Here is a 13,263-nt window from a genome sequence, read left to right as displayed (position 1 = left end):
GCCCCCCTGCAGTAACTCTGAGGCCCTCCAAGGGGTCACGGACCTGCTGTTGAAGACCCAGGGTGTGCAGGGTAGGGCTGCAAAAGTATGAGATTTTCATGGTACGATAAGCAGCTCAGAAAATATCACGGTATCCAGTTTTTTCATCATTATTATATGTTTTTATTATCAGTTACAATAACCCTTAAGTTTTCCTGAGGATGAACAAAAGCTTCATTATGATTAAAACTTAAAATCATTTTTTAACAGAAGTATATGTGATAAGTCTGACAGGCAGGTGAGATTAACCACCAATTTTCAAACCACAGTAGACGGTTTCACAGGATACCGCTGCAGCCCTGGTTCAATGATGGACATGCCAGAGGGAAGTAAACAGAACTGTAGAGAGAAATTAGAAGCGACGCTCCTGTGATTTACTGTTGGCAGCCCAGCCAGCTCGTGTGTATAATCACCATATCACCAAGCTTAAAGGACCAAATAATTTCTCAGAGGCGTGGACTAATTTCTCTGTGCCACTCTGTGGTGTGAGCAGGCTGTTAGGAGCTGTGTGTGCCCAGGCTGAACTGATCTGATGACTGTTCCGAGGAAGGAGAGAACCGCACACGAGGGGACGCGGTGACACTGAGACAAAGCACGCCCAGGTGCTGCAGGGATGCAGGTGGCGGCACCTCAAGCTGCTTGTTACACAAATCATATCATGCACGCTGACATTAAGCAGCATATGCAGAAACATGGCCTCTGATTTTGTGTCTTGCAAGTGTGCATCTTCTAACACACAGGCACACAGACACTTAAATGCTTAAGGAATGTCTCCATATGCTTTAAAGAGAGGAGCTGGACTAAAAAGGAGATGTCTGGCTGGTTCTGGCTCGTCGGGTGTTTGCTTTCACGCTCCGACTCGAGTTTAGCCCCAAATAGAAGCCAAACCCTGTGATCCATTGGGTGCCTATAAAATAACCATGGACGTGTTGTCCCAGATACGAATTGTTTGATTCCCTCGCTCTAGTTAAGCTCACTTACTGGCACTCGTACTGCAGAATCTGCGGCCCAGTACGACAGACTGGTTTTTGGCCAATGACAGCGTCTCCCCATATGCACATGAGACTGCAGGCTTCCCCCGTCCTCGAAAAATCCGCCCTCTCCCTCGCTCATTAACATTTCAAGAGGAGAATCTGATTGGAGAGGCAGTGCACCCCTTCTGTTCCTCACACACACGACATGAAGACAGCAGAGATGTTTAAACAAGCCTCTGAGTTTGGAAAAGGTTTCTGAAATTATGTAAATCAGATCATTTTGACAGAAAAGCTCCATGTCAGCTGTCAGTGGCAGCTTGTTTTCTACACGATTAAACCATTTTGTTCTCTAATCTAGTAAAGTGCCCTTTACTGCAGCCTTGGAGCTTCTTTGTCTGCGGTATCCAAGTAGCGGCAGCAGCAGCAGCAGCAGTGTCTATTAGACCAGTTATTCTCCGCTGAGCTACCAGGGCTTTATCAGAAGCAGGGTGTATTTCCACGGACACAAACTGACATTTTAGCCGAGCACTATCAGCTCAAGACCAAAAGGTTAATTGCCAGCGTCTCTGTCAGGTTGCGAGCCTCGCCAAATCCTCTGATCCGTGAAATGAAAGTAGCTGTCGTCATCCTGATGATAGGAAAGATGCTGACTCACTTTCATCTCAAGGTTTCTCTAAAAAAAAAATGTTGTGCTTTCACTCACACACCCGGGCCGTGTTTTGCTGACAAGCGTGTGTGAGTTGCATTCGTGAGTGAAGTCAATATTCCAATTCCATTAACATTTTTTTTCTACCCACACTCACTATGCAGTCTTTTTTTTACCCGAGCTGAATATCAGGTCTTTTTTAAACACTGTGCCTTTCTGAACTACTGTACAGAGCTGATGGTGGTTGCTAAGAGAAGTAAGGAGCAGTGTATGTGTGTGTGATTGTAAGCATCTGCTCCTGTGTTCATGTTGATATATTTCTGTGTCAGCCTGCCTGTGAAGAGAGATGGGGGGCGTCTTTGCTTGTGAAATGCCACGAATGTGATGATGGGGGAGCGGGCGAATGGGGTCTGACACCCAGCGAGGTGGAAATGTAGGTTAATCCGGTCATATGGACACGACCATCATGATCAGCATCATACAGGGTGGGGGGAGCAGCGGGGCGTTGGCTGAGCCCTGAAGGTGGCACAGAGAGAGGAAGAATGGCTGAAGAGGTTTGGTGCATGATTATGAGAGGATGCAATGGAGGGAAAGGGCAGGGAGTGTTTGCTGCTTGTGTGTGTGTGGAGAAAAGAGGAGTGAGAGATGAAGGAGGTGGGAGGAGGTCAGCGGAGGAAGATGAGAGGACCGAGGACAAAAGAACAGAGGGAGCAGAGTGGATTGATGCGTTAGCTCGGAGGTGGCGTGCCCTGCCACCCTCCCCTCTAACCCCGCGGTCCATCTTCAAACACTCCTCTGCGTGACTACCTGATTGGCTGAGCGTCGCCATGGCCACGGATACAGCTCCATCAGTCACTGCACCACCTCTCCCCCACCAGCCCACCACACTTCCTTTAACCTGCTAATTCAATTACACAATCACATTATGTAACACGGTTAGGGGAAACGCACACACGCTCTGAGGTGTGACACTGATGCAGGCGCCATCTGTGACGGGAGACAGGAAGACCTTTTTGAACCAAACACAGAATCATGATTTTAGCGTTACTGCTGTGATAGTGTCACTGTGGGAGTCACACATGTCCTGTTTTTCTTTATTTATTCATGTCTGCAGCCTTTAACATGAAGCGCGGTCACCTTTAGATTAAATCTGTGTGTGTGTTCAGCTCCGACTAATGTTTCAACATGTGTTTGACAAGCTATTTATTCAGCACAACTCACACTAGCTTAAAAGGGAATTAAAAAAAGATAAAAGATACATTTCGAGTTTGAATGTTTCTTGATGAGTTAACCCTTTGAGACCTGGAGTGACATCACTTTTCAGGTGCTGCTTTCAGACACCTTTTGCAAGTATTGGCAACTTGGTAAGAAATGTCACACAAATTACAAAAAAGAAAAGAAAATTATGGGAAGTTAGAAAAAAAAAACAATATTTGTAATTATTATTATTGTTATTGTTATGTTATAATAAAATAAAATTACAATCATGAATTATTCTAAATTATAAATCAAATTATTATAATTAAATTATGTTATAATTATTATAATTTTTAAACACTATTTCCAGGTTTCATTTTTTCCACAAATTTTCTTCTTTTCTTTCTTTTGTTTTGTTCATTTTTTGGGCCATTTCTTCTTTCACTGCTCATTGCCTTTTTCCCGTGTTTTTAAAAATAAATCAAGCCAATTTGCTCAGGTTTCAAAGGGTTAACAAGAAAATCAAGCTCGTTACAGTCAGGTGAAGTTCAGAGGGTGCACAGTTATGTTTTTCTTCTTAATAAGGAAAATAGGTGCAAGAATTTTCCTTTGTCGACATTCTGTGAGTTTATTTTACTTATTTATTTGACTAAAATAGCTTAGAGAGCGTATAGAATGTGCCTGAACACATCGCCCAGCTGAAACTATGGTGGGGGACTGATACCGTCACACCATATACCTCGTGAAATGTCAGGAAGGTATAAAGATATGAAAAATAGATACCGTCAATGCGCACTAAGCAGGGTTTAAACTTCTCTCCCCCGCCCTCGTTTTTATTTCTCACACCACTTTCTCTGTTTCTCTTTATGTACACAACCAAGTGCAACAGCACGAGTGCCTGTTTGAAAGTGTGCGCTGTTATTGTCATCTCAGCTCAACAGTTTGCACAGTTGATTTCAACTGACTACAAAGAGACTACAAAGAGACTACAAAGACAGGCACAAGACATGTTTTTGGAGAGAGGTGTGTTGCAGCCAGGATCAGGCTTTCACTGTGAATCGTGCCCATTTATTTGTGGTCAGATGACATGTTGTATGACTTCATTTCAAGCATACTGAAGCCGTTAGAGGCTCGGCAGTTTCAGATTGTACCAGCAGATCAGTGAAGTATCTCAGGGCGAAGCCATTTAGTGATTTATATACAGTGCAAGCACTAAGATTTTCTGTATAGTGACACACTAGGAGCCAGCGTGAGGTCTGGAGAACTGATGTAATGTGTTCTACTTTCTTTGTCTCTGTCAGGATGCTGGCAGCAGCAGCAGCAGCGTTGTGAATAAGCAGCAGATTCTGAATCAACCGCAGAAAGATGACTGAATGTGTCCAAGATAACAAAACAGAATGAAGCCTTACAGCTGCCTCTGTGCTGCGTGTTCGGGTGTGTGCACACTGCTGCACAGATACTACTAATGTCTCAGAGTGCAGCGTGGAGATGCTGCAGAGTGGGCTGCCATGTGTGCACCCAGAGAAAGCCCTCCCCCTCACGCTACTCTCCTCATGGTCAGATGCATTTGATGGAGACTCCCACCCACTCACCAGCGCCCCTGCTCCCTGTGCTCCCTCCCGACACGAGACAGACACCTAGTGGACTCGGGTTGCAACTACAGCGCCACAGTCCTGCTGCCCTCACGCCGACCTGCACTTCTTTACACACAGAATAATTTATGGTGCGAGGCACTGGTATTTTCTAGTGATTGTACAAGCGCAGTGGGACAGGAGACTGGATCGACTGGAGGAGGGGGAGGGGAGCGTTGTATTCCCAACATGGTTATAAATACAGCGGCTACAGTGAGCTGTGTATTCACGCAGCAGAGCATAATCTTATACGGCTCCATTAGCAAGCCAATTCTAATCAGTTCTTTTGCCTTTGCGTCTGTTCTCCTCTGCCTTCACACACTCCATTAGACCCCCGAGTTGAATTAATCACACATTTCCATGCTGGGTGTGCCTACACACTCTCCAGGCTGGCTGCATAATGCATCCTAATGCAGTTTGTGGGGATTCTATACTGTACTGGCCTGTAGTCTGAAAGTCATTTATCATGGCCGTGCAGACAGCCTGCTGCTGCTGCTGCGGAGACTGCTCTGCGTTCAGCAGCACATCCCTCCCTCTCTCCTGCCCTCTATCTCTCACTCCATCCATCCCTCATACGCACCTCTCTCCTCTTCTCACCCCCTCAGGTCCTTTCTTTTTTTAATTACCTGTCACAGACCCTGGGTCTCGATCCCCTGCCTTGCAGCTCTCTGCCACATCTCATTCACTTCAGACTAGCCAGGGATCTGCCTACGAGAGTGAAGATTCACTGTCGGGCAGGAGGATTCATCTCCACTGACCGCAGATAGAAAGGTGGAAAAGGTAGAGATACCTGTATCTGCTGGTGTTATTCAGTGTTAGGAGGAATTGTACAGAATGCCAGGGATCCGTTTTGAAAAAGACATCTAAAGTTTGTAAAAAAAAATACACTTTATTTTGAAGTACAGTGAATTTCCAGCACAGAGTTTTTAAATTTGAAGTGACGTTTCCTGCTGTAGAGTGAGTGAATAATGGACAAGTACATGACAGACACAGCAAACTAGCTCGACGACAAGGCCAAATGCTCCTCCTGCTAGCTCACCTAGCACCACTGAGCTAGCTAATGTTATAGCTCAGCCGAAGGATGCCATTAACAGGTTTCCCACACATTTTCAGGGACAAATTTTTAAAACTTTTCAAGGACCCCCAACTTTTTCTGCCCCACCTGCCTGGTGTTATTCAAACTTATGAATGTATGAAGAAACATACGTGATGGTAAAACAAATGGTCCAAACCAAAGTGCCCAAAGTGCCAAAAAATACTCAACGTCCCTTTCCAGAAATCAGGATAATCAACAGAACTTGTCATGAGCAGTTTAATGAAGGAACAATTTTTTCCACTGAACTACACTCGGCAACCGTATCACCACAAAGAGGGAAGCGTGCATCTACAGACAGCTCACCTTTCACCACTGAGGTAGCTGACGTCACAGCTCACCTGAGGATGTTAAAAAGATAGGAAGTCACAGCGTCATGTCACATCTTATCATTAGGGCACAAAACGAAGGAATACTTTGCAGATCTATTTTCAAACAGGCGCGCAGGAGAGGGATGAGAAGGATAAAACTTGTACAAAAGATGTCTTCTCTTTGTTACAAAACTGTTTGCCTCGTGAAGGTGTAGCCACTAGTGATGGCCAAATGAAGCCTCATGAAGCATTTTCTTTATTTTCTGAGCCCACTAGATGGCGCTCATGGTTTAAAGAGAGAGGCTCAAAGAATGGTAACTCAGTGAAGCTTTCAACCTTTCGTTGAACAAAAAGCACCATCTAGTGGGCTCAGAAATTAAAGAAAATGTTTCATGAGGCTTCATTTGGCCATCACTAGTAGTCACCGAAATGTTGCAGCAGCATTAAAATCATTATTTTTGCAAGTTAGACAGTGTGCAGGAGGCCTTTTTACAAGTTTTATATGATTGGGGTACGACACATGTCAAGTCAAACGGTCCGTGTACTTCGCGACCATTCATTTTTCGTTTCGAAATAACAAAATGAAACACGGAAAACCAACCATTATCCGTTTTTTGTTTTGAAATGACCAAACGAAAAAGGAAAAAAACGATTCGTCTCCCGTTTCCTGTTCCGAAAATTATCTCCGAGTTGTTTCTCCGACATGAGTGGGCGTTCATGTGTATTTTCCGAGTCGGAAAGTCATTTTTCCGATTATTCCGACACCACATGAATGCAACTTACTGGTCACAGAGAAGAAACGAACAAAAAAATAGAGAAACGAAAGGAGTTTCCCACAGGGTTAATTAAATCGGATAATGGATAACGATTCGTTTTCCGTTTTTCTTTTCTTTATTATCAAATAAAAAACGGGAGACGGGTCGTTTTTTACGTGTTTGGTCATTTAAAAACAAAAAAACGGATGATGGTTGGTTTTCCGTGTTTCAATTTGTTGTTTCAAAACGAAAAATGAATGGCTGCGAAGTACACAGACCTAAAACCTGGTCTGCAGTTGCCAAAAGACTCGATAGTTTGCACACTATCATAGAACATGGGGGATGATTGATTCGTTTCACTGAAGCGTCCGCAGTTGGCCTTTGGTCGGAAAAATAAAGACATGGGTAAGAAGTACAATTCTGTAATTACTGAAAAGTCTGTAATAAAAGCCCATAAACAAATGCTTTCTATACACAAACCTTCTGTTGTATATCGGCTGCCATCCTCATGAGTATACCCAACACACAGAGCACCTAGGTGAACACCATCCCTTTTATATCTAGATTTTTAGTATAGATATCATAATAAAAGCCTCCTTAAACTTCTAATCAATGATTAAAAATGACAAATATAGAACCAAAAATCATATGTAATGTCTGTAAAACATGTTTCAAAGACAATAATAAGCACTGTGTTGTTAACAGATCGTAGTTATATTAAAGATGAGTTGCTAAATGTTCAGGGACATGTTGAATCTGATAACAGACACCAGCAGCTTCTCTTTACAGTATGATTTACACTAACAAACCACATCTCAGCTCTGACAGGTGGCTTATCTTTTTCTGCTACATCCCTTTTTCTCTTCCTTCCTCTTGCCGTCTCCCTCCGCAGCTCTGTCTTAATCTTTGTTTTGCTTTTCAAACCAGGCAACGACTCCGCTAACACACTGTTGCACAAGCGATCATCTCCTTAGCACTCGTTTGTTCAGGTGAAAGATGAGAGCAGGACGAGGCGAAGGCGCAGCAGTGATCAGCCGTGTTATCTTTCCTCGAACACGCCGAGTGTCTCTGCTGTGGTGTGGTGAGTGTAGCGGTCAGGTTAAATATAGAGCCCAGCCCCTCCGAACTGCCTGTCTGTCTGTCAACACGTCTGTCAGTGCCCACTTTGACTCAAACACACAGAAACGCGCTCTGATAGAGGAAGCTCTGGCTTTTTCAGTGCCATTTCCTGTTGTGTCAGATGTGTTTGTGTGGCTGCGCTGCGTGTTTGTGAGGTAGAAAGATCTGGTTCCTTCTTTGCTTCTGTCACAGTCTGTCTCAAATTCCCTCGTACCTTCCACTGGACCGTTACACAGCCAGAAGGACGGAGAGAGAAGGGAGCCTGCGTCTGTATTGGAGGGAGGTGAAGCTGCAGGGGTCAGTGGCGTCCTGTCACACTTGATGGCCGCCGTGCATCACCATGCGTCGTGCATTCAGTGTGTTCAGAGGTTACAGGAGAGCCGGGGAGGATGATGACGAGGTGTTTGTGTGCAGCCCTGGATACAAGGTGACAGATCAGATAGGGACCTGATAGAGACATGATGATATGTGGAATTTGTTTGTCTGAAAATATGTTTTCACCGTGTCAGGTGTCTTTGCACGGCGTCCACTCTTGTGTCTGGACTCTGGACACGTCCCGTAACAATTAATTTCGAAGTGTCCATTTCTAGCTGGAGAACTTTTCCATCAGATGCCGGCGGGCTCTGCCAGCTTTGTTCTGCTGAAACCGTTAAATTGAATTCCAGGTAGCATTAACAAGGTGCTAACAAAAGTTTGCCCGTCTGAAACTAGCAGATACGGTTGGGCCGCAGCCTGCCAGTAAAACACTTGATGTTGAGTTCAATTAAACATTATTGGAGGAAAGTGCCTTTGCTGTCCTCTGCTATTCCAGGCATGTGTTGGACTTCTCTCGCAGCATATGGTGCGCGTTGCATAAGGCGTCTCTGTCTGTGACAGAACAGTCCATTTTTGCAAAAGAGGGCAGCCATTGTCTCCTGACAACATGTCTATTTTGGGTTTGCTCAGTTTCAAGGGAGCAGTTAGTCATCTTTTGTCTCTATACTAAGATTTTTAAAGGTATGGTGCTGGAGCCTGGGTGCTATATAGCTGTGTCAGTGTATTTTTTGATTGTTAATGTTCGACGTCATTCAGAAACTGCCTCTATGACTTAGTGTGTCCAGCAGAGTGTCTGTTGTTGCTCAGTCTTGGTTACAATTCTTGTGAATTTAGATCTTTAAATCCAGGTTTAAAACATCCTTTTACAAAATGTTTCTGTATATTTTTAATGGTACAACATCTAAAATATACAGAAACATCCTTTTTACAAAATGTTTCTGTATATTTTAGATGTTGTACCATTAAACTGAGACTTGATCTTCAAACCGAGATTGGCCGAGTTTAATTACCTTTCTAATTAAAGGTGTAAATGTGTTTTCTTGTAAGCAAACAAAGCTACTTTTGCAGTCGGTGTAAACAAAATCAACTGTATCCTTGTGTTGAATGCATTTCCTTCCTTATTTAGTATTTCAAGTCCCACATCGTTTACATCCATGTGTACCTGCGAGCAGTCTTCTTCTTCTCTACCATTGTTGGTGCACTGCTGCATGTTGGCCACCTATAGTGGGAGAATGTGACACCATTGGCAGGACTGTGTTATGTGTCAACAGAGTGCACATGTACATGCATATTGTCCTCGTGTGCTGACAAGACAAATAAACAGGGACCACCTCATGAAAGCTGCTCCATAGTGCCACCACAGATCCAAACCTGCACAGGGAACCTTTAAGCAGGGCTCATCTCAGACTGGGTTTGACTGCTGTGTCATATTTGGATCTGATTTCTGGCATTGCCTCCCTGGAGCTCTGTGTCTCAGGTATTTGTTTGTAGCCATGCCACTAGCATATAACATGTTGATATGGGTCAGGTTCTGTTTAGCTTCTTCCCTTGTGTGTTTGTGTGTACATGTGTGTGTGTTAAAGCGGCGCTCCACAGGTTTGACACATTAAAGTCCATTTATGTGATACAGGGAGTACGACTGTGTGGAAACAGTTGTAGAATGACTTGTGTAGCTCTGGAGGGAGCTTTGTCAAGTCTGAGGGAAAAAACAATGCAGCCAGAATGAAAAACCATGCTGAGGTGTATCATCTCTCAGAAGATATGATCAGACAGTGACAATGATATTTAAAAAGAAAAAATGGACATAATATTTAAAAAGAAATATTGTACAATATTTAAAAATAATATTGTACATGAAATGTAAAAAATAATTTTTGCACATGACATTTAAAAAATAATATTGCGCATGATATTTAAAAAATAATATTGCACAAGATATTTAAAAAATAATATTGCACAAGATATTTTAAAAAACAATATTGCAAATATAAAAAAAATAATATTGCACATGATATTTTAAAAATAATATAGCACGTGATATTTAAAAAATAATATTGTACAAGATATTTTAAAAATAATATTGCACGTGATATTTAAAAAATAATATTGCACAAGGTATTTTAAAAATAATATTGCACGTGATATTTAAAAAATAATATTGCACGTGATATTAAAAAAATAATATTGCACATGATATTTAAAAAATAATATTGCACGTGATATTTAAAAAATAATATTGCACGTGATATTTAAAAAATAATATTGCACAAGATATTTAAAAAATAATATTGCACATGATATTTAAAAAATAATATTGCATATGATATTGATACTGTTATCAGTTTTCAGTGTTTCATCTCATGTTTAAAGATTTTTGGAGCTTAATCCATAAAAGTCAGAATAATGTTAAGTTTTGTTTTAACCATTCATCTTTAAGGCTGTCTCTCGCCATCTCTTTACTTTATGTAGCTTTATGTAGCTTTATGTAGCTGCAACACTAAATAGCTAAACACCCTCTTAAAGTACAGTTCAAGACAAACTCCCTGTAAAGACAGCTTAAATAATATGTTGTAAAATGACTGACATGTACAGTATGCATGTCAACAGTGTGCCTGTGTTCCTCTGCACAGTAACAGGCGGTGTGCACACTCTGCTCTGTCCTAAATGTTTGTTAACTGACTGTCTGAAGGAAAGTGGAGACGTCAGGAAAATGTTTTGGTTAAACTTCTGTCAAAGTGGACGTTGAAGCTTGTTAATTACTTCTCTAGCGGCTGCAGTTTGGTTATTCTGGCCTGAGTGGAATCTAAATGGATGTGACCCCTGCCTCACACTCAGGCCACACTCAATCATCTGCATTTAGACTTGATCTACACCACATTATTCCCTAAAAACCCAATTAGAGCTGAAGCACACTGGCTCCATTCTGGTTGTAACCGATGAGTCTGAAGCCGAGTTCAGCCAAACCATCATCTCTCAGCGGTTTGCCTCCATGCTCGAGCACTTGCTGTGTGTTGGACTGAGACAGAGAACCAGCGGGTGAAGCTAACTGAAAACAGCAGGACCCCGCTGAATCCTTTCCTCTGCTGCCGCATGTGTGCAGGATATTAAATAATAATTTCTGTGAAAAATATTCCTGTTATTCCAAGAGCAGCAGGAAGTCCCATCTGTGTCCTGAGAACAGTTCAAATCCTCTGACTGAAGTGCACCCCCCCCCCCCCCCCCCCCACCCCCCACATTCCTCACCTGTGGCAAACAGAGGGGAGAGGTGTGGTGCTGGCACAGCTTCTGGTACCTCCCTTCTCTTCTGCTCGGCCGTTTATCTGCTCTGTGTTCTACAGAATGTTTGGAGCTGGATCTCCTCCAGAGACACACAAAGCTGGCACCGCTCTCAGAGACGCCGCTCTTCTCCCAAACCCCAAAATATTTTTCAGACTGTTAAATGCTTTGAGCCGTAGCCATGGTAACATAGCTTTCTGGCTTTTGTGGAGTGACCTTCGGATGCTGCCAAGTTTTCAAAGACCACTTCTGAAACTGTCTTTGAAGTGTGTGTGCGCTGACACCGCGGGGCCACGGTTGTGATTAAGTTTATTGTGTTGACTGTGGCGAGCTGTTGTTGAGTCAGAAAGGAAAACTGCAGCGAGTCCAGTGTTTCAAAAAATTATAATGTGGAATAACATTTTGATCCGTGGTCTCAACCCAAAGTGTTTATTATTTAGTAACCCTCTTCTTTAGTCGTCTAACGCTGCTCATTGAGTTTGCTTCATGCACCTTATCAACACTTGACAGCAGCCTGTATCTTATCTCCACTTTCACTTCCTCTCAGCTTTTCATTTTGCATATTCTGCTTCCTTCCTCACACTTATCATCTTCACTTTAACCAACCTTTGTTATGCAATCATAAGCATTATTCATGGCAGCATAGTTCAGCCACAGAAAAGTCACAGGTTCAATCTCTACAACATGAGCCCTGTCAAAATCTCAAGTGTACGTATCAGCATGTCAGGTGGATGGACACATTTCACCAGAATTCATTTCTATCTATTAGAGAGGATCACAGACTGGGGCAGCATCATCAGGCCAGGCGCTATGTTGGCTGTTCATATATATCCAGGCACACATTTCTGGTAGATGACTTCATTTACTTCGCAATTGTTTTGACAAAGGGTGGTAACTTTTCAGTTTCTGTCTGAGTATTATAAAGTCTTGTGCAGGGTTTGGGGATCTGATTCTGTCACTTTGATTCCCTGGATTGTATTTCAGTAACTACGTTTACATGCACAGAATATTCAGTTTTTGGCCTTATTGTGAAAAAAGACGGAGAATTCCTACTAATCTGTTCACTCAGATAATGAAAATGAATATTCTACTAATACGATTTCATACCAACTGAGTGCACAGTTGCCCACGTACAGTTTCACGTGGTCTGTGTTTGGGATACAGGTCATAGGAAATTGCAGACCATTGCCAGTAGTGGGATAGTTAGTGGGCTAAAACTGTACATTAGTAGTTGAGGTAGCACATTGAAAGGCAGATAGTTAGTCATTGCCTTATAGAAGCTCAGTTTTACTAAGTTTTCCAACTTTTGCCAAGAGGGAACTTTAGATATTGGTCCCTAGATTATGTTCACCCAGTTTCATGCAGATCGCTCAAACTTCCTAGGAAGAGATCCATTTGAAGTGTTTTTCAAAAAATTCAAAATGGCGGAAAATCTATATAAGCGGAAGTTATGGGTTCTTGAAGCAAATGTGTTCCTCATGAGGAGAGGCATCTCTGTGCAAAGTTTCATGTCTCTACGACATACGGGGCATGAGATATGCCCATTCAATTTCAATCGGTTGCTATAGCGCCCCCCTTTGGCCAATTGATGTAATATTGCTTCATTGGCATCCTCCCATGACCCTCTACCACTGTGCCAAATTTCACATGGATTGACCAAGTCAGTGAGGAGAAAAACATGGAACACACACACACAGAGTTTTCGTCATTATATAGTAATATTCCGATTCACAGGCAGCTGTGCAAACTCTTCGTTTATCATGTCATAATTAGAGATGCACGGATCCAGCTTTTTCAGTTTCAATACCGATCCTGATGCTATGGCTTTGAGTATCAGCCGATACCGATCCGATACCATGGTTGACCTAAAAAGCTATATACCTTTACATGTAGAACAGAAAAGACTA

The 13,263-nt window shown here is 42.6% G+C and overlaps 1 protein-coding gene across 12 annotated transcripts in view; it reads left to right on the top strand.

The window, feature by feature from the left end:
* Nucleotides 1–13,263, top strand: part of arhgap12b (Rho GTPase activating protein 12b) — an 81,950-nt gene that overhangs the window by 47,985 nt on the left and 20,702 nt on the right. Inside the window, exon 1 of one of the 12 annotated variants that reach the window (XM_033638807.2) lies at nucleotides 7,960–8,192. The exons of the other annotated variants lie outside the window; for them this stretch is intronic. Coding sequence (XP_033494698.1) covers nucleotides 8,106–8,192 — 87 coding nt within the window. The 5' untranslated portion in view covers nucleotides 7,960–8,105. Of the gene's footprint in view, nucleotides 1–7,959; nucleotides 8,193–13,263 lie in introns of those variants that run through there. 12 annotated transcript variants of the gene reach the window in all.

This window comes from Epinephelus lanceolatus, chromosome 20 (genome assembly GCF_041903045.1).
Source record: "Epinephelus lanceolatus isolate andai-2023 chromosome 20, ASM4190304v1, whole genome shotgun sequence".
Taxonomy (NCBI): Eukaryota; Metazoa; Chordata; class Actinopteri; order Perciformes; family Serranidae; genus Epinephelus; species Epinephelus lanceolatus.
This window is presented reverse-complemented; position numbering and strand designations above follow the sequence as displayed.